Genomic DNA, 21,622 nt, shown 5'->3' on the forward strand with positions numbered 1-21,622 from the left:
CAAGCAGGCTTTCTTGCAGCATGTATTCATCCTCCAACAATAACTTTGCATGCAGAATGTGGGATCATCCCTGCAATCTGTACCAAGTTTTCTTATTTCTTGGTTTATCTCTTACTGTCGTGGATTGAAGTGTGTCCTTTAAGCCAGTGCCACTCATGCAGTGACTGTGAAGGACAGAAGGCTCAGGATCCCCCATGCAGTAGCCCATGGTGCCAAACAGCTTCATTTTCACCACTACAGCACCAGTCCAGCTCCACACAATGCTTCAACACAAGTAGAAACTTCCCTTTCCCCTAACAGCATCACATTCTCAGGAAGGAAGGCAGTGTCTTCTGGAGTGTTCTGTGAACATGTGACAATCCATCAGGACATGCAGGAGGTCTACAGCACTGGGCATTTCTTCCACACCTGGATTCAAGGATCACTAATGCTGTTGGGTTTTATCTGCTGGGGCAGTCTCGGTAACAATGACAACTTAAAAATGAACAGCTTTGACATACCAGTTTCTTCATTAGGCTAGGCTGGAGAAGAGGTCAGCATTCTCTTTTGAGCCACAGCTGTATTTTAATCGTGACACCTCCAACATCATGACTTGATTAACAAATAATTGATGTGGCTGTTATACTGTTTTGCCTTTCAGATCTTTTCAGAATGTAACAAAATTCAAGACATGCAGTGTCTTGAGACATGTAAACAAATAAAACTGAGGTGTCAGTGAATACATATCGACAGAAAGGTGGGGTTTGGCAGAATCACTATTTTTGCAGAGAAAACAATTACTGTAGTCTGGAAGTTTGAAATCATCAGTTGAAATGTCCTCAAATGAAAACTCTTTTTACTCACAGTTGAAAGAATTCTTCTTGATAGAGCATCAGCAGACACCTTTTTTCTTTTAAATCTTCTCATCTTCTCTACTGAAAACAGATTTAGCTCCTACCTCTATTCTAGCTCAGCAATAACTCTCTCTTTTTAAGTCAGTCCTCTTTTGTACAAAAGCAAAAATCACAGCCTCTCTTTCTCACATCAGTCCTCTGAGTCATGCTGAGTTTAAAGGGTCTAATCCAGAGTTCTTAACCTGCCTGAATACTCTTTCTTGATTTTCTGTGGGCAATGTCTCCATCCTCCTGGTCACTTGTAACCCAATCACCATCATGGATCTCTTTACTCTGAAATGATGTCTCATTCAGAACAGGACTTTTGCATATATAACCCATCACCACACACCATTTCCTCACTCTTTAACAGGAAATGTTGCCTGCATCTCTGATCAGCTCATGGTATCAAATAACATTGTACTTCCAATCAACGTCATCTACAGGTAAAAGGGTTTTTATACATCTTAAATCCCAGCAGAGCTCTCTCTTTCCAGTTCCTTCCTTAACATTGCCCTTTTTTATGATACATACTAAGGAAAAGAATTAAAAAAACAATAATTAGACTTCTGCTATGTTGTGATTATGGTTTACTCTGGTGATCAACCTGATTTGTCTCTCATCTACGTGTTTCCAGTTTTTTGATCTGTAACCTCACACACTGGAACAGAATATACAGGTCATAATTATGAAGCATGTGATCATATCTCGGAATGAAATAATATTATGCAAAGATCCTAGGGAATGGTGGGGAAGACTCTTAGTAGTTGGGCAAAGTCTGTTTTGCATTGAGGAGTGCTGACAGACTGAAACACCCACACTTAAATCTTACCTATTTTGACACCTTCACTTAACCCAGAAAGGGGACATTTACTTGTCATCTATATATACCTGTCACCTATATGATCCAATAACAGCCTGTTGATTGTGTACTTCTCACATGAAGAGGTAAATTAAGGGGCCAACAATCACTGGACCTACAGATGGGGATACCAAACAGAAGCGTGAAGGTGGAATATGGTGCTCAGAGTGTGGTAACGGTGAAATACTGCATGTGGTTTCCACGCTGATTTTATATAGTCAGTTTTGACTACTAAAAGAATAACAAGCAAAAATACTCTTTGCATGTCGCAAGCAGAGGGTATACCCCACTATGAGACCATACTAGTAAGTAAAGAGCTGAAAAAAACATTTCTAAGTGCAGATGTCAAAGGTAGCACAGATTTTTCTAGATAAAAGCTGAGTATAGGTTGTGTAAGTTAAGTGCTAGAATGCTTTGAGAAAAACTACAGTTGTTATAAATATTGACAAAGTAGCTCAAAGACATGAAGAAGAAAGAGGTCAGTCCTACATGGTCATTTATTGCTACCCAAAGGGTACTGAAAGAAAAAATACCTGTATCTACCAAGGTTTGTACTGCTTTTCTCTCCAAATCATATATTATTTATCATAGTTGAAAGAAACCACAACACACTGGTGATAAATGCTATAAAAGATCTACCACCTGAAACTATCTTGCTTTTCTTTGCTTATCACTTTACAAACAGACACTTTTTTATTGATATAGTGAATTAGAAATGGGAGATTAATACTTTATCACTGTTAGTCTTAGTGGTTAATTGCATTCATTTTACAAGTAAATTAATTCAGCTCAGTGCAAACAGCAAATCAATTTTTTTGCTGTCATTAGCACTAATCAATAATTAATTAGGATTATTAAAAATTGTTAGCATGGAATTTTTTTCCAATGCAGTTATCTCAATGCTAAATTTATTTTGCTGAGAGTTTGGCATAAGACTGAGACAGTTACATGATCATGGAAAATAAGCTGAAGGAAAGTTCAAGCTGAGAAGTAGATAGGATTTTTTACTAGCCTCAGTAAGTAGTCTATCTGACCATGATGAAATTTAGCTGCTGTTTTACTTTTCTAGATTAAAAATGTGATATTAAAGTTAAGTCAAGTCCAAAAATGTGATGACTCAGTTGCTGTGTTCTCCTGCAGACTCAATATTTTGTTGATTTTCTTTTTAAACATTAAATTAATTTTCAATTCCATATTGACAAAAAAATGTTGTGCTCTATCTCTCATAATTTATTGGAAGCTAGCAAAAAAAATCCCATGGAAATTATATTGCTGTGAGTATGAAACAACAATCAACTCAACCACTTCCAAAATAATACCAACCTCAAATGAAAGAAAACCATTTCACAATGAATGTATCAACAGTTATATGTCCAATTTAAGGAAAGCAAAATCCTCTCAACAGATTATGCTCCCTGGGAATGTGAATCCTGCATCACAGATGATGTCATGAGAGATAAAAAACCACTTTAGAATTGCTAGGATGTCATGTCCCAGTGCTGGAGACTCTGTAACTGGAGTAAAGCTGCAAGCCAAGGCTGTCAGGCTCTGTTCAGGGGAACATATGTCCCAGCATATGAACAAAGATAAATGTAGTGTGAGTTACTTTTTGGCACTATGGGGAGTTTAATACAGATGAAAACAAGTTAAGTTTTATTTCAATTTACACTGGGATATACAAACAAATGCCAGTTATGCAAATTCATTGAGTCTAAACTCACATGCCTAAACAATTCACTCTATGTTCAGGCATTTAGGCCTGTAAGCCAAGAATTTCCAGGTAGAACTAACCTGAGCTAGAAATGACATCACTTTGGTATGGCTTTCATAATCTGAATATATAATGATAAGTAACAGGTTTTGGTTACATACCTATAATGACATTCACCTTCCTTGGCCTTCTGATTTATAAAGAATATAAAATAACTTATCAAAACTATGCAGTTTTGTGTTAAAAATTATACACTCCTGGTAAATGTTCTCTGTGAGGAGTACGTACATTCCTGCAATCTTCTGTGTACCTTCTTAGAGAAATAAGCATACAGGTTAATACACTGATTTAACTGAGGATGTTGGTGGTAGAACATCATTTCCCCAGAAAAATAATACGGAAAACAAATGTGCCTAGAACTAATGGAAATGTAACAAAAAAATTAAGATATCTCCAGCATGAATTGACTTTATTTATTGGCAGCTTGAGGAAAGGTATTTATTTTCTTTCCTTCACCTCTAACAGATTGCTTCCCTTGAGGCCTAAATTCAAAGTAAACTGTTATGATACTGTGCAACAGATTTGTCTGAGCAACCAGCTGAAATTTAGCAGTAATTGCCTATGGTGATATTTTTGTCAAATCTCATTTGGAGATCTCAAACTCTAGATCGTTCATCATATATTTCTGTCTGCAAAATCCTCTGCATTAGATACTAGGGGAGTATTTAATCCATAGAATTACTGTTTTTAATATTAATGAGTTATAAATGAGACCTTAATTACTACTAATTCCTTGAAAATCCACTGTTGGTGATTATAATCACTAACTATTAGATTGTTAAACATTCATCATTGTCTATCTTTAGCAAACTTAATGAGAAATTATGGATCAAATCTCAGTTTCTGATTCTGCTGCCAAGTGCTGGTGGAAGAGAACCCCTGGTGGCTATGAGCAGTGCCAGGTCACCGCTGGCATTACCCCTTGGCACTGACACAGGGGCTGACTGGGAGACAGAAAAAGATGTGAAGGGAATATACTGTGCTCCTGCCATCCACAGCCCACAGAACTGTCTCCAGAGACTGCTTTTCCTGATGTAACTAAGAGTCTTTTCATCCAAATCTGCTTTTACAAAGTCTAACTACCCCTGAACTTTCTTGTTTCATTATCAGGACAATGAGGAGATAAGTCACTTGAGATCTTTTCATCCATTTCGAAGAAAAATCACCCTGTATATATTTTAAATAATCTTTACCTGGGAATTTAAGTTAAGTGGATGACTTGTGTAATGGTAGATGATGACACTATCCTTGCTCTGTTGAAAGAGTTGTATCATCCAACAAGGCAAGAAATGTGGTGGCAGTCATTTCTTAAACCACCTCAATAGCGCTTTAAGGTGAACATCTTTCCAAAGTAATAATTTCTTCCTGCTCTTTGTCAAAGCTCTTTTCTGCACCTTTGTCAGCTGCAATTGACATTCTGGAATAGGAAGAGGCTGCTAAAAAATAATCTGGATACAGTCTTAATAGCATCCTACACAATGGTGTCTCTGGTAAAATAGAAAAGAAAGAAAGAAAGAAAGAAAGAAAGAAAGAAAGAAAGAAAGAAAGAAAGAAAGAAAGAAAGAATGAATCACTGCACATGTTCTATATACATAATTCCCTCTGTATAGCTCTACATACATACAGAACCTAGATAAATATGGATGTGTTTGACACATGGTTCTATTTAGATATAAAGACATACATAAAGAACATAATCTTGTTATGTTAATTAACTCAAATACATAAGAAATTAAATACATTAAGAAATGAGGAAACCCAGTGATTTGAACCAAAGGAGTGTATATTCTATATATAAAGTTTGCTGCTGAACTGGAACTATGTATGCAAAAACTTGAATGAATATTAATCACTACCTGTACTGAAAATAAGTTCCACAAAGAAAAAAGTGTTAATATAAAATATCAGACCACACAGTGAGAAAGGACTATCTCCTGCTCCGTTACACGCAAGTTTCAAGCCTCAGTTTACTGTTTGCTTTCTCATTTTGAATATATTTGGTATCTAGGCAACTCATAGTCAGAAAAGATAAAAAGACATGTGACAGCTTAGTATAAATTAAATAATTTAAAGCTCTTCAGAAATGCATATTGAGTGATATCAGTGAAAACTGTGGTTGATGAAAGATCTAAACTGAAATTTATTATGCTACACATAACGAGCTGTACTTAGGCATAATTCTATCTCTAGCAACTGCTACTAGTTTTGGCATCTTGAATGAAAATAAAAATCACACTTACTAAATTTAAGCAGTTTTACTGGGAAGTAGAGACTTTCTGTAGGAATATATGGACGCTGATACGCCCAAGTAATTAGCAGAACTGTGTTCAGTGGTCTTCTGTGGTAGTTTTTCATTTGCAGATTTAAGAGTCCAGTTTTCTGTGTTAGTTACTTCAGGTCAGCCCTGCAAAAACATAGTATTATAGTCCCACCACTGCAATCAATAACAGTATTCTTAATAATTTTAAATTATTAAAGCTATACAGAAAATAAAAAGAGTTTTACCTCATGATAATAATGGTGGCACTTTGGATTAATAAACAGAATTGTTATTGGGTATTTTGTTTGAGCTGCAGACTAGAAGCTAAATGAGGCAGGAGTGGGGGTCCCACTCAGTTAATAAGCGGACTTTTGGAAGCGAGGCTGCAATCACTGAAATATCTTTTGGTTTGATTTAATCTGGACTGGCTCCCTCAACAAGCTCTCTCTATAAACCACCCAAATCCTAGAAACAGAAAATGAGTGGAAGTGCGGACACAACAGGGAGAATAAGACTCTCCTCTGTGAAGTAATATGGATTTATGTTGTGTTGAAGTGACCTTGTGAGCGACTCCAGCATGAACCATTGAATCTCCAACAGAACCACTGATTTGAAAACTACGTTTAAAAACTGACCTCTTGTTTTAGGAGTCTTGCTCAACTCCAAACCAAATTTCAGATTTGCTCAGTAGTCATCCATAGAAGATGCAAGTTCTAAACATCACCAAGAACTGCTTCCAAAGTATTTTGTTTCAGCTCCCACATACTCCATACAAATGTGGACTTACTGAGACTTCTTTCAGTTATTATATTTGGGATTTTTTTTCTGAAACATGGTCCATCTGTATGCAGAGCAATCTGCCCCAACAGATTCCATGGTTTCAAAAGCTAGAAAAAAAGGTATTTCACTCTGTTGGGAAGCATATGTCTTGATATGACACTTTAAAACATACCTATTGTTCTAAATTAAGATTTTTTCCCAAATCAAGAAGTTGACTGAATTAGTAATACTACAGCTTTTGTTCACATATATGCAAATTCAATAGCAGTAAAAATAATTTCACCATATTATTATGCTTTGTCAAAACTGTGATAAATAGCAGGCCATTTAAAAAAAATAAAACTGTACACAAATTTGTATAGATAATCATAAATCAGTTGTGGGGGGTTTTTTTGTGGGTTTTTTTTTTTTTTTTGCTTCTCTTTATCTAATTTCATTCAGGTTGGTTTTGGTCCATTAATTTACAATGTGTATCTAAAGACCTGAAATACCGTTCAGGCCAAGCTATGATGATTGTGCATGTACATGCGTATTTACAAAAAAAACCTGACTGCTAAAAGTAAGTCATACTTGATTCACGTAAGTCTTATTTACTTATTTAACATTTCACCCAGCTCGAACTACGAAAGGAATTTATCACTTTAGCTTTCATAACCCAGCATGCAGTTGTCACATTTATCCCTCTAATACAGTGTGCACTGCTGATGCATAACTTCAGCTGTAATTTGAACCTATGGTTATGGATTTTCAGAGCTTGACTGGAGCAGAGGCTTCACAGACTTGGATTTAACAGGTTTTGTGTATGAATCCATGTAAGTTATGTGCACTTTAAATATGTAAGTTAGGCTCTACTTGTCCACAAAAATCAGATTTGTTACCTGGTGTGCAACAAGCCAGTAATTATACACTCAAGAGAGACATTGATTATTTATTTCTGAGTTGCACAAGCCTGGGCACTTGATGGTATTCCAGAAATCAAGCACTCTACCAAAACTTTTTACTATTTACACATTTTACCAAACTAAGGAATTAGTGTTAATTTCCTACAAGTTACAGAGTTCTTTTATTAATTAGTATTCTCTCTTCTGTGAACTAATGATGCTCTCGCTTCTCATGCTAATTAGTCCGCATGCTCAATTTTTCTCTTCTTTTGGGTCTGGGGGTTTCTTGGGTCCGTGGTCACGATTGCCCCTGTCGGAATTGCCTTTTACCCAGTCGGAGCTGATTTAGCACAGTTAGCTTTTTCAGTTTTCTCTTTATCTCGGGAGTTCTGCCAACGGTCCTTGTGGCCCATAAATCCTGCATCCTTTGTGTCCACCAGCAGCGGTACATCCTTCTTCGCAAGCCTTGTTAACCTCCCCCGAGGTCTGACATCGTTGAAACATGTCCAGCCCTAAACCTTAACACGGCCACTCTACCAAGCAATTCGCCGTTCTATCACCTGGACACCACTTAGAGCTTGCTAGCCTCTCTCTGTTTCACGGATTAATTCTACCTTCTTGTTGATTGGATTTCAATGCATACAAAGATCAAAGAACATCCTTTCTCAAGGAAAAGTTTACATGTTCCGCATTTTGCAACACCCTCACGCCTGTCCCCGTGGGATAAATGCCTCAGCCCTAGGGCTCCTACAGTGGCACACTGCCCCCGCGCCTCTCCCGGTAGGATAACACAGGATATCCTCTGGGACATCCCTCTTGGGTAAGCGCCGGATCCCCCTCACGGCCGCTCCGCCCCGCCCCAGGCAGACCCGCCGTCCCCACAGCGCATGCGCTTGGCCCGGGAAGGCGGGGCGGCGGCGCGCGCGGCGGCGGGAGCGGGAGCGAGTGAGGAGCCGGTGAGAGGAACCGGGGCGGGCGGGAAGGAGGGCAGTGAGAAGCAGAAGGGGCAGAGTTGCTTCTGCTCCGCTTTCTCTGTGGGAATCGGTGCGGGAGCGAAACCAGCCGCGGGCTGAGCCGCCCGCCGGGCCGGGAGCACCCTCAGCCTCGCACACGCGTGGCGGAAGGAGCCCTTAAGCTGCGCTCTGTGGAGGCCGGGGGTCGTCATTCCCCCTCAGCTGAGGCACGCCTGTGCCAGCCAGGGGGCTTGTAGGGCCTGAGGGGACGCAGGATCGTGCTAATCTCTTAAGTGCTGTCATTTTCTTAATGTCATCTTTTATGCTAGAGTGTGAAAAGGCTGCCAAGTGTAGGTATTTTAGGACCAGTGAGTTGAGAGAAGTCCTAGTAAATGATGAAGTCCCGCCATGAAGTTTAATTTGTGCTCTTAACAGCCTTACTTGGTCTCAGCTGCAAAGTAAGTGCTTTTTGCACCTTCGTGGTCTGGTTGGAGTCGCACGTGCAACCTTCCCCGGCCTGGAACATCCTGAATTCAAGTTTTGGCTGACACTTACCGTTGTGTTATCATTGCCATGTAATCTAAATTAATTGTTTTGTGAACACGTTGCTCTAAGCATCCTTTCTTTTGTGAGCTCATGAATGGGGTCCCGTTGGAGATAAGACGCCTACATACAGCCAGTGGAGATGTAGGTTTTCATCCAAGGGCTGAAATGTGTTTGCCATTTGCAGGGGTGTGTGAGAAGCAGACAGGGCTGGCAGATACGGTGCAATCAGCAGGCGATTTGTGCTTCCCTGGAGGGAAGTTTGGCTGGGAATGGCCTTGAAAAGCTGTGGTACTTTATGGCTTTAGATGTATTTAGGACGCAGTCAAGCCTTGTCCTCATGCAGCCAGTGGAGAAAAAGGGCTGTCTTTTTTTCTTAAATTTACACAACTTTTTTCAGCCTTTTCTAGAACTTTTCCCCCACTTGTTTGTCCTTGGTTTTAGAGGCTCCTCTCATAATTTTTTTCTTTTCATCCTTCATATACCTAGCTAATTTTTTAGAGAGCAACCTTAATCAAGCTGTTTGGGTTTTTGTGTCTTCATTCTATTTTGAATAGACAACTGAATAGTTATTATGGAGAGATGCACAGACCCATTCAAAGCTGCTAAAATGGGCCAAGGCTATTTGTGTGGTTCTCTGTATAGGAAATAATTTGCTTGATACATATGATTATGGGGTTTTTTTGCCCCTGATAGCAGGATTACTTTGATTTCCCATACTTAATATGTGATTGACTTATAAATAGACTTATTTTTCAAGTCACTTCAGACCTAGTGTCTTGATATCTAACTGTGTCTTTATTATAATGTCTGATATGATAATGTACAAGTACTGGATTACTTATATTATCAGGGATGTCCTTTTTTTCCTCATTAATTCCACGTATTTTCCTGTTGATGATTCTACAATCCCAGCTTTTGCCTCAGAAAGCATTGAAGGCAAAGTGTAAAAATAAAAGAAAAAAATCTTTTCTCAGATCTATTTATGGAAATACTTACCAGAGATTAATCCCAAAAGGAACTCTGTTTTAAACTATTCTATAGATACATTTGCATTTACTAACCTCCATGTACCCCAGTGGCTCTCCTGTTAGTGCAATCCGCTATTGCATTTCTCCTTCAGAAGTTTTTTTCCTTTCCCCTGCTATTTCTGATCTCTTCTGCTAACCTAATATTTTTTCCTGTGCTGTTGTACTTATACCCAGCATAACATGTTTGTTTAAAAGTGTTTGCAGTGCTTTGTTTATTATCTTGATGTTGATAACATAGAGATAATCCTGTCAGTTGGTATCCTTATTGCCTTAATGAAATTTCTAAACTTTCTTTTTGATTGTCAAGTTATGTTATGTTTGACAAAGTCAGAATCCTGCTGTTGAGGTTACTTCAGTTGACTCTCTGCATGTTGTCTGTATCACAACAGGTAAAAGTAGCATCTTTCCAGCAGCTTTGGAAGTGCAGACAAAGTATGTCTTTGACTGAGGTGTTTTTCTATATTCAGTCACTAAAATCCAGCCTTCCCAGTGTTACAGCAATCAAGACCTTTGTTTTTCCTTGTCTAGTCCTTGTCTAAAAGGTAGATTTGTGTTAATATTACAGTTTTATGTAACTGGTTTGGACTCCTACTATTTTTAAGGAGTATTTCTAGTCTTTGCCATCAACTGAATTTTCTTGATATGCCTCTGCTGCTTTCAAGATGGGGTAAGCGTTCCTGTAAGCAGCCAGAGAGCTATTACTTTGTCATCCTTATCTTTCCTTATGTCCTATGTCTTTCCTGTTGTTAGTAAATCCTATTTTATTGACTGTTCAGGGAGGTGATGATCTGTGAATTATCTACTTTACTTATTTTCGTTCTCTTGCTACTTTTAAGTGTATATAAAACCAGAACTAAATATGTAATTCCTCAGTTAACTAAACTAGGAAAATTCATTCTTGTATTCATTGCTCATATCCTGTGTGCCTTTCCATTTTGATTTGCTTTTTTGCATTTTGTCTGGTGTGGAAATGTCTGTATAATGCCTTACATAGTTAAGACCAATTTTGCCAAAGTCTTTTAAATCTATCATAGTTACACCCTTATCCTGAGCTAGAATGTCTGTTCAGTTTTTATGTCAATTCCCGTTTGTTTCCCTTTCATGCATATGGAAGCAAATAATAATGAAAACTTTTTATTTTCCAGATCACTCTATTTCTTGTCTCTGCACCTCAGAAGGGACGTGCATGCTTAGGTGACTAACTACAGGAATATCAAAATGCCTAATCTTGAACATCCAGCATACCCAGCATCTGACCTGCTTCACTTGGAAAGTTTGGTGCCATGTCGAGAACCCCAGGTGTCCATGTTGCTGTCAATATTTGGAGAGGTAGTGCTTTTTGTATTCTGTGTTTGAAGAGAACAGACATTCCACTGTCTTGGAGGGGAGAATAGAAATTTAAGAGTGTTTTTTTGATGTCATGAACATGCTTTGCTTGTCTCTTTGTTGAGGTTTTATTTTTTGTTACCCATCTTTCACATTAGTGTTTGGCAGTAGGTTCTAATACATTGGAAGGTTGAAAGCTGTCTTGCAGCTGGAAGGATTTAAACAAACTTAAAGGTATTTGTGCCTTGCTCTCTCTGAAGCCACATTTTGCCACGACTCTGTTCTGTCTGCCAGTTAGTTCCAGGGAGTAAGCCTCTTCTTTTCGGACCTAAAGTTCTGGGGTAATTTTTTTTCAGTGTCAGTGTGGAAATTCTGTTTGGTTTTGACGTGTTAATCTAATATCTGAGTGCCTAAATTCTAAGTACATTAAATTGTTCTGATTCTTGGTAGTTTTGAGGCTGGTCGTAAGAGTCAGAAATCACTGGCTTGTTAGTTGATTCTGTTACTGCTTCACAAAACTGTGGTAAAAAGTAATAGGGATTTTTATCTGCAAACTTATAAGCAATTTATATGTCTGCTTACATTCAGTAGCAAAATGGAAATTTGTATCTGTTTTCTGTCTTTAACTATGGATAAAAATAATAACATCAAATTACAGCATTCAAGTTTTATATATATATTACAAGCATAGTGGCAACAACTCTTCTTAAAAATAGATACTTAAATTCTTGATAAATATACAGATGCTCTAACCTGCATGTCTTGCACAAGAGTGTTTCATCTTGGATAAATTGAATAGTGTTTTTCATAAAAAGCATAAATTTTATTTTTGTATTCATTTTTAAGTCAAGATACAAAGTTCTTAGAAATGAAACCACAAAAATAAGTACCTGTTCAGAATGGAAAAAAAAAGAACAATTCAGTTATTTTCCCTGCATCTTAAGAAAAAAATTACATGAAATAAACAGCATCAGGACCATTAAATAAGTAGATACATAAAATATTGCCTTGTGAGAGAAAAGTAGGCTTTACCATCTCCACTTGCATACCATTTAATTCTTTTCTGTTTGGTGCTAATGAAAAGGCAGTTTGTAGTGTTTGCAGAAGGTAGGGCAATGTATGGCTTGCAATTTGGGCTTGCCAAGATTTAGTTTCAGTTAGTTAACTAATTTGAATTAAGAGCCCGCTGCTTTTCTCTGTGTGTGTGTTTTTGTTGTTTGTTACAGCAGTTTCACTGACAGTTATGTGATACTTGATTCTTGCAACTTACCCTCCCATCATTTCAGTGAAGATGAAACATAAAACTTGATTGTGTTAATTCCATGATAATTGGTGTATTTTATATTTAATGCCTCAATTTAGAAGATAACTTTTCTTTAAGAGGGAAAGTTCATTGATAAATCTTTCATCTATTGAATGAGAAAGAAGAATTGAAACAGCAACAGCTTTTTTTTTTCTCCCCTTAGCGTCAGCAGTTTAGTTTTCCATCCATCTTTATCTATGGACATACATCTAGTGGAAAGACTTATGTGATGCAAACTCTTCTAACTACCTTACAGGTAAGAATGGTCACAGTGGATATTGAATTTACAATTTATAACCACGGTTCCTCAAAACAGCCTCTACTTTCTCAAAGTGGTTTGTTTCCTCAACCATTTCTGCCTTCCTGATTCTTCTCCTCCACTTAGCGTGTTGTGAATTCATCACTCTTCTCACTAATGCACTTAGGATAAAATGAAGTTGTACATACTGAGATACGATATAAATCATAATAACTTTTAAGAAAGTTTAAAAAAGATTAAAAAGGAGGCAAATATTGTTCAGCTTGTCTCCATGACTTAGCCTGAAGTAGCTCCATTGACTCCTTGTTTTAATTTTTCCCAAAACATGTTTTAAAGTCCTCCTAAGTTGAAGGGTGTCATTACAGAAATTTTCATCTAGATCTGTTATTATCTCTGTTTTTGTCAGTCGTGAAATTCAGGGATTTAAATCCAATGACAGGTGCCCACTTAATGCCTAAACCATAAATTTCCACTTGCGTGTTTCTATGGCCCTGGTGCTTTTGGCTTGTCCACAGTGAGTTCATCACTTTCCTGCAGGACTGGGTTTTATGTGGAAACCCCCTTCATAAAAAATTCTGCAGAGGGAGAAGAGTAGAAGGCAGGGTTTTGTGATTCTCTTCCGTGAAGTAGCCTTTTCATGCATTGCTCACAGCACTGTGCTGACCTCTGGCACTGTATCCAAAGATGTGGCCAGACCCTGGAAAGCAGCTGGTTCTAAGCAGCAACTCTTTCTACAGAATGTCTTGTGCCATGTTTAGGTGTCTCCTATGTAATGTAGAGGTATGAATCACATCTGAGGCACCTGGCTTTCCTTCTGCTATGGAGGTGCAGCACTTTGAATAGCTGCTTTTGGTGATGTAACCCTTTCCTTTTAATGGTGTTCAAAATCATATAAAAGCTTTTTATTACCTGCTATGTGAGTGGGATTGCCAGCATGTACTTCCCCACATCTGCTGAATCATATGCCATATATTGTATTTTAAGTAGAAAGACTGGAACGAAGTACTTGGGGTTTTTTTTTTTTTTTTTTTTTTGTTATAGACAAACACATTGCTCCATCCCAGTGACTAATGTTTTCCAGAGGTTTTAATGTTAAGTGTGAAAAAGAGCATCTGCCTTACCAGAGATTATGGAGTTGTGCAGATAAGCTATGTCTTAAAAATAGGGTTGCTAGAAAATTATCTTTTTTTGCCTTACATAGGTTTGACTACTGGTAATATTTTGTTGGTTATAGTGTCTTCTATTTAAAGACAAATGATTGTAGATTTTCAGTATTACTAAATTGATACTGATAATGTATCTCATACCCTGTTTTTTTCACTAACTTTTTGCTCTGAAAAGATCTGGTTTTCTAGAAGTACTCTTCACAATCATGCTGATCACACAAGTCTGATATAGAAGCTTACACTTTATCATTTGTGTGCACTGAATGCCAAAAGCATTCAGAGTAATTCTGGGGAGTGTGCTCCTAGATTACTTTCTTTGTAATGTAAGTTTGAGACGTCTGTGTTTTCTAGACACTGTAATTTGTAATAAGACATTTTATGATACTGTAATGTCTTACAATTGTCTAAATTTCTTTGAACTAAATGCTATTTGGTTTTCTTTTTATGTATTGCTCACAATTTTTCAACAAAGTTAAAGGATACATTGTGTTTCATCTTTTAAACATAATTAGAAGGTACACGGTTCCATTTGAACATTCATCAGCTCTCTTCAGTTTGTGATACATAGTATTTTGACTAGGTACATAATTGATCCCTTTTTTTTTAACAAGGTTTTTTTTTTGTTTTGCTCTATATTCTGTTGGCAGGGTATGGTTTCTTTCATTCTCTCATATGGAACAGAAAACTATTTCTGGAGTATTTACACTGAAAAAGCCAAATACAGTTGTATCATTTTTCTTGTTCTCTTCAGCTTCCTCATGTGTTTGTGAACTGTATGGAGTACTTTACATCACGACTTCTTCTAGAAGAAATTCTCATCCAGTTGCAAAGCTCTTCTTCTGACACAGAGCAGGCCTGTCCTGTGCATTGTGATACTTTGAATGACTTTGTTCGTCTGTTTAAACAAGCTGTGGCGAGTCGGGAGCTTCAAGATCAAACATTATACATTGTAAGTAATTTCATTTTATTGTCCAGTGCCATTCTTGCTAAGAGGGTGTAAGTAATTGCTATCAATAATTTGACTGTGAAATGTGTGCCTCGTAGAGCAGTTTGCACAAAATTTTGCTGTAGACCTCATTCAGAACCTGCTGACAGATTCCTTCTGTTGGTTTACAGGCTTTAGGTGAGGTTCTCTATTTTTGCTGGTTTTACAATTTTTTTGACAGAAAAACTATATAGTATAACTAATAATGAGCATAAATTATACCACACATTTGAATTGGAGCATCAAACCTAACCTACAAAATAGTACCAGTAGTCAAACCTACCTAAGGCAAAAAAAGATGATTTTCTAGCAACCCTGTTTTTAAGACATTGCTTATCTGCACAACTCCATAATCTCTGGTAAGACAGATGCTCTTGTAATAGTGTTACAAAGTATTTAAATGTAGAGAGCCTGTATTTGTTTTATTATTAGTGAGTCATGCTTACCTGCTTCCTTGTGAAAATAGCTTCACAAATGAGAAAGCAGAGGTGGGGAATAGGGCAGAAGGGAATATGGAGTATGCAATTGACAAGGCTTGGTTGGCTAGAATAGAGCTTAAGAATAATATTAAGGAACTGAAATGCATAACTTCTTCTGTAAAAGTGCTTTTGAGATTTTTCATCTTCAGCTACACTTTCGGCCCTCCGAAACAGGACCTGTAGTTTTAAAATTAAGGTGGAAAAAAAAGTTTGCAATGAAAAAATTGATGATATGCTCAAGTGGAATAAACAGCAGATTGCAGGAAAAATAATCAGAATTTAGGTTGCAGGAATGATTGAATCAATGTAGTACTAGAAGACTAGGATTTGGTTTAGGTCTTTGGGGTTTTTTAATGTGATAATCGTAACTACATAAAGGGGTCAAAGTTTGCAGACATCTATAACAGCATTTATTGTGCTGAGAGATGAACATGGAAACAAGTTTCAGTCATCCAAGAGGCCTGATGAAAGGACACTATGAAGGCTGTAGTATTAGTGATGTGTAAATATATATATATATTGTGGACCTGCAAAATATACAGACTGAAATTTCAGGCCAGCAGTAGGAAGTCAGGTTTTTTTAAAAGAGTTGAAAATGATTATATAAGAAAACAAGAATGTGGTTAAGATTGATTGCTGTGAGAAACATGCAGAGTGATTACTCGGGGTCATTGAGCTCTCAGTGTGCCCATACTGCTTTGGGGGTTTTTTGCAATCAAACAAGAAGTTCATAATTATACTGAACATTCTTCATTCTGTTTCACAGGTTATAGTTAAAGAAGTTTTATTTTCATTTAAAAATACTTAGCCACTGAGTTAAATAACTTCACATCATGTTTAGTGGAAACTACTATTTCATCGTTTCCTATAGGTCACAGGGTTAATAAATTTGACATACTTCTTAAAAATGCAATGAAGAAAACAATGTGCCAACATGTAAAATAGATAACAAGTTATAAATAGACAAGTAACTCACTGTCACAAAAGTGTGTTGACATTCGTCAGCAATTCCATAAGCACAAAATTTATCTCTCTAATAACTGTCAGTGAATTTCGCAAAATACTTCTTATGGTAAAATTTTACTTTCAGATTAATATTTGGATTAAAAACTGTTCTACTGCAGTAAAGAATTCTTCATGTATTCTATGAAAATTGGCATCACTCAGAAAATTAGAAAGTTCTTGAACAACGGTTGTAGAAAATAAAGCATTAAATAACTACAAAGGTTCAATTGTATCATGAAAATAGTTGTTGCATATGAAGAATTAAGTATTAAATTAGTATTTCAGTTACCTTCTGCATGGGAACAGACAGGAATGGGAGAAATCAATTCATATTTATTAACTTATGCCATCTGGATTTATTGTAGAGCAGTTTAAATTGAGACTGATGGAAAACCAGCATGCTGCTAGCATAAACTGGCAATGCTAACTTATTCTATTTAATTTCAGTAGTAAATAATGCAATGTTTCAGCTCAATTAACTCAGTAAATTAAGATAAATGTTTACTTTCAAGAAAAGGAATCTCAGTTTTTCTCTTAACCCAAGCATAGGTGCTGAATGCTTGTGATTACTTACGAAAAATGAATTTATTCATTTTAACGACCTGAAAAATTGGAGCAGATATAACTTGTAGTCATTTATACATTTACAATATTTAGCACTTACAGAAGCATCAAGCTACTTTTTTAATGTAAGTGAGCAGCCAGTTTTAGAAAGTATAGGCTTTTTAAAAAAATTGTAGAGTGACAAGTTTACATGGACACTAAAGAATAAGACATAGATTTATAGACCTGGGGCAAGGCTGTTTCTGTGAACCACTTGACTTTTTCCACAAGGCAGGGTCACAGTGTATTTTTTCTGCTGTAAGTAGGAACTGTAGTTTGTTTCCCATTTAACTAAAAAGTGCGATCTGCTCAGGTCAGGACCTTAAATCTTTGTGTTTGGGAGCTGCATGTCACTGGGTCCAATAACCAGTATTTTATTAGTAAAAATATGAAGCCTCTCTTTGGTCTGTAGTGTGAAGCAGTTTTCATTCCTGAAGTCATTTATTACATGAATCAAATGCAGATACCAATATAAAATCATATGTTGTAGTTTTAAATAAATTCCCAAGAAGTGTGAGATACTCATGCAGAGAGAGTTCTTTCAGGTTTGTGTGGCAGGATTTTGAAATAATATTTTCAGAAAATGTTTGGTTGTCCACATAAAATTCTTTTCCTTTCAGTGGGCAACAGAAATGATAGATGTCATAAGATTTTGGTAGAGTGAAGATATGTAATAGGATAGAAAATATAATTTTCTAGGGACCTATAGTTTTTATCTCAACAGCAATAATTCAAAAGAAGTAATGAATTTCAGATTTAGATTTATACTGCAAGTAGTATATAAGCCACAAAAGAAATGTGTTTATATTCTCTTTTTCCATTCTTGTCAAGATTTTAGGGGTACTGGGAATACACATTTTTTACCAAAGGATAAACATGCATGTCTTCATGCTTCTGTTTTTATTCTCCAGGCTCCAAAATGTTATTTGCTTAAGTTGTTTCTTGTTTAAGCTGTACATATGCTACGTATCTGTTACTGCTATGTGGGGTTTGCCTACAATAAATCCTGTAAATTTCTAGGCTACAAACTATGGCAAGAAAAGTTTTTCTCAAAATTCAGTTCAGTGAATTCCAGATGATAGCTAATTTTTTGAAAATATCAGCTCTTACTTGTTTCTGAAAAATAATTTCATAGTGGGAAAAGATAACTCTCCTAGAAGTAAGCAAGTATTTACAGTGCTACTGTACTGCATGCACTTTTAAAATATAAGAAGAATTTTGAGCAAAAACTGAGGTTTCAATGGTTGTTAAGGATATAATGACTTTGTTGTGATATTCCTGACTGGACTTGAATAATAGTTCTTCCTGCCATAAGGCATGAGAATGTTGTCTAGGGATTGTATGCTTTTTAGATGCAGAGCTGCTTGGGCTTCCTGGAAGCACATTTGTAGCAATAATCTCTCCAATTCAGTTTCCAGCAGCTAAGAATTTATTTTAAGTCCATGCGAGGGTGGAAGTTGACTTTGTCTATATAATATAATTGTTTTATTAAAAGGTTCTGGATAGAGCAGAACAGCTGAGGGAAATGGAAGCAAACATCCTGCCAGCATTTCTTAGGCTTCAAGAGTTGGTAAGTGTCTGGAAAGAAATTATTGTATGTGTCCTGCATATTGAAAGTAACTGAACATGTGGTATCTGTACACCCAGGCTCACAGATAAGTGATTCTTTAGATGAGAAAAGTTGCAAAATTAACCCTCACTCCCCCAAAACAGTGGTCAAAACTAGAAACCAAACTAGAATTTAAACATTGGGAGATTTTTATTAGACACTTTAGGTTTTTTTTTTAAATTGTGGTTAATGGTATCTTATTTACAATCTGATGTGTTGTAGATTCTTTGGAGGCTTGTGTCAGATATGTAGCTGTCTTTTCTAGATTATTTGTCTTTTTAAGAATGAGATCTTCAGGAGACTACCAGCTGTTTAATTTGGCTGGAGCTGCACAGCTCAGCAGCTGTGAATGTGCTTTGACTTGCTAGAGTTTTCTCACACTTCTCCTGGAATTGTGCTGCGGTAGGTTTCTGATTGGAGTAAACCACTGTGTGCTTTCCTTTCTCACTTCTAAAGCATCAAAGCTTTTGCTTTGAAATAAGGACAAATGGTACATTTCCTAAAAAGAAACAAGACAAAACCAGAAGTCGCTGGTACTTTGAAATGTCTGAACATGTAAATAGCTGAAATTATACTTGTTATCTCAAAGCTTTTAGTGGTGCTCTTAATCTTCTGGTCACATTGATTTCTCTATTGAATGAAGACTGATCCACAGCTGTGTTCTTAATCCTGACAGCTGGTGCATTTTCTGTCTCTTTTTGTCTGTTCTGCCCATGTTCTGGATGATGCTGCTCCTGAAGCAGAAACAACCTGTTCTGCAGAGAAAGGAGGCAAAATTGGGTTTATAATGCTGTTCAGGGATCACAACCCCATAGACTAAAACTTAAATGTTTCAGAGGAACACTCCCAAATTCAAAAGTAACCTCCAAATAAGCTTGTCTGTCTTCTTGAATGCTGATATTCCAGTTGCCTGAATTCTGGATTCTGGACTGGGGAGACTTTTTAAAACAATTGTGCAGTCAGTGTTGCAGAGCAATGTTGTTGGTGCGAATCTACTGCATCTCTTCCTTTCCTGAAGTGAAAACAGACCAGAAACTCCACTGGTAGTAAAGGATATCATGGGACTGGAGGGTTGCTGCTGAAGAATAGGTCCAGGATGCTTGATTTCTCTGAGAATTTTGGTGGCAAGTGCTGAAGTTCTTTATATTGGATGATCAGTCAGGAAGTAAACTGAACATATCTTAGTACTTGTGAACATTAGGAATTCTGGGAGAGGAAACCAACAGAAGGAAATGCAGGAAGATACTGTATTATTGAAAGGGCAAAAAATATTTATGTTCCATTAAAAAAAGGAAGAAGAAACAGTCAAGAATATGGGTGGGTGCCACTTCACCAAGAAGTGGGAAAAGTGAGATAAAAAAAAGAAGATTCTCACTAAATTTCAGGGAAAGGAATAGCATTTAAACTTCTTTTAAGTCATTCATAGCTCATATTCACAGCACTGTCAATTCAGTCAGGTTCCTTCCTTTTGTTTTATGGAGGTGCCTCAATAGTTTTCAAATGTCTTTCTTGAAGAACCATATTTAAAAACATCTTTTGTTATTCAGAATTTTTGGTATGGTTGCAAAAACCTTGCAAAGAGGGAGAATGACACATCATCTTCACAGATAGTTTTAGCTTCATATTAAGTAGTTAATATTTTTAAGGGTGACCAAAATAAGGAATATTGTTTGTAATATGAAGCATTTTGTTACTTATTGACCAAAACATCCAACCTGAGGCAGGTATTTTGTCAATAAAAAATTGGTTAAAAAGAATATGTTACTGTGAACAGCCCCATTGTTGGTAACTAGTAAAACAGTTGGGAAAGTAAACAGGTAATACTTACTACGTGCTTGGTTTGGGATGTATGTGTTTGTTTTTAAAGACCAGATTGCCTTTAAAATAAAGTACAAGATAGCTTGGTTCCAGAAGTGCTGAGATTTCTTTTTGCTTTTTAACTTTTCCTGTTTGCTCTGAAAGTCTGTGTTTAATTACTAAAGTAAAATGTTCTCTTTATTTTGGGATGGAATCTATTTGGTATTGTGTATCACCCCACAAAACTTACATGTCAGTGAAATGGCAAGGGTTGGAGAGAAATATCATATAATTATGAAGATTTGCAAATGTATGAGCTGCCTGATTAGGCCAGCTGAAGCTTTAATACAAATTACTAGCATAGTAATAAACTCTGAATTCAATGGTTTTTGTGAAACAGAAAAGTCACAATAATAATTTTTCTCATTGATTCTCTAAGATGCACTGTTATTTTGTTATTTCTCTGCCTGTCACTCTCTCATTCAGTTTTTTCTCTTCCCTATGTAGACTGACAGAAATGTGACAGTTGTCCTGCTCAGTGAAATAGTGTGGGAGTTGTTCCGTCCAAACGTTGGATGCTTTGAGCCATTCACCATGTATTTTCCTGATTACAGCATAGGTAAACTAATTTTTAAACCTGCTTTTTGGGGGTTGTAGAACACTTTGTCAAAAGGCCATTCAAAGGTTGTTTGCATGTTTATCAGTGTGCCTTTTACAGAACCTGGAATATGTAATAGCTACTGGAATGTAAAAGCCTATATTCACACAACCTCTAAAGGTCTTGTCTTTTTCCACTTGCCAGAACATCTCAAAGTAATGTTTTGATTCCATGACATTTGCTGGTTCTTAAAATCAGTGTAGGTTTCGTTGGATTTTGTTGCGGTTTTTTTTTAGTGATGGCTATTGTTTGTTTTTCCACAAATGTGGTCAATTCATTAAGTTGGCTTTAAACAAGCAACGTTTATTTTTAAACAGGACATCTGCAGAAGATCTTGTCTCAGAATCATCCCCCAGAATATTCTGCAGATTTCTACTCTGCATATATCAATATTTTGCTTGGTGTCTTCTACATGGTCTGTAGGGACCTGAAAGAACTTCAGCATCTGGTGAGATGAGCTTCTTTAGAGTTGTTGTTTT

The 21,622-nt window shown here is 36.7% G+C and overlaps 1 protein-coding gene across 5 annotated transcripts in view; it reads left to right on the top strand.

Moving 5' to 3' along the window:
* Positions 1–8,343: 8,343 nt before the first annotated feature.
* The window catches only part of ORC5 (origin recognition complex subunit 5), a 68,774-nt gene continuing 55,495 nt past the window's right edge, over positions 8,344–21,622 (top strand). For 4 of the 5 annotated variants that reach the window (XR_004239711.1, XM_032106717.1, XM_032106718.1 and 1 more), the window contains exons 1-7: positions 8,344–8,382; positions 11,099–11,282; positions 12,746–12,838; positions 14,759–14,956; positions 18,575–18,649; positions 20,993–21,104; positions 21,461–21,591. Coding sequence is in view for 4 of the 5 variants with exons in the window: in XM_032106717.1 (XP_031962608.1) it covers positions 11,172–11,282; positions 12,746–12,838; positions 14,759–14,956; positions 18,575–18,649; positions 20,993–21,104; positions 21,461–21,591 (720 nt within the window). In the remaining variant the exon portion in view is untranslated. The remainder of the gene's footprint in view (positions 8,383–11,098; positions 11,283–12,745; positions 12,839–14,758; positions 14,957–18,574; positions 18,650–20,992; positions 21,105–21,460; positions 21,592–21,622) is intronic. The other variant, XM_032106720.1, reaches the window with a different exon arrangement.

This window comes from Corvus moneduloides, chromosome 4 (assembly GCF_009650955.1).
Source record: "Corvus moneduloides isolate bCorMon1 chromosome 4, bCorMon1.pri, whole genome shotgun sequence".
Classification (NCBI taxonomy): domain Eukaryota; kingdom Metazoa; phylum Chordata; class Aves; order Passeriformes; family Corvidae; genus Corvus; species Corvus moneduloides.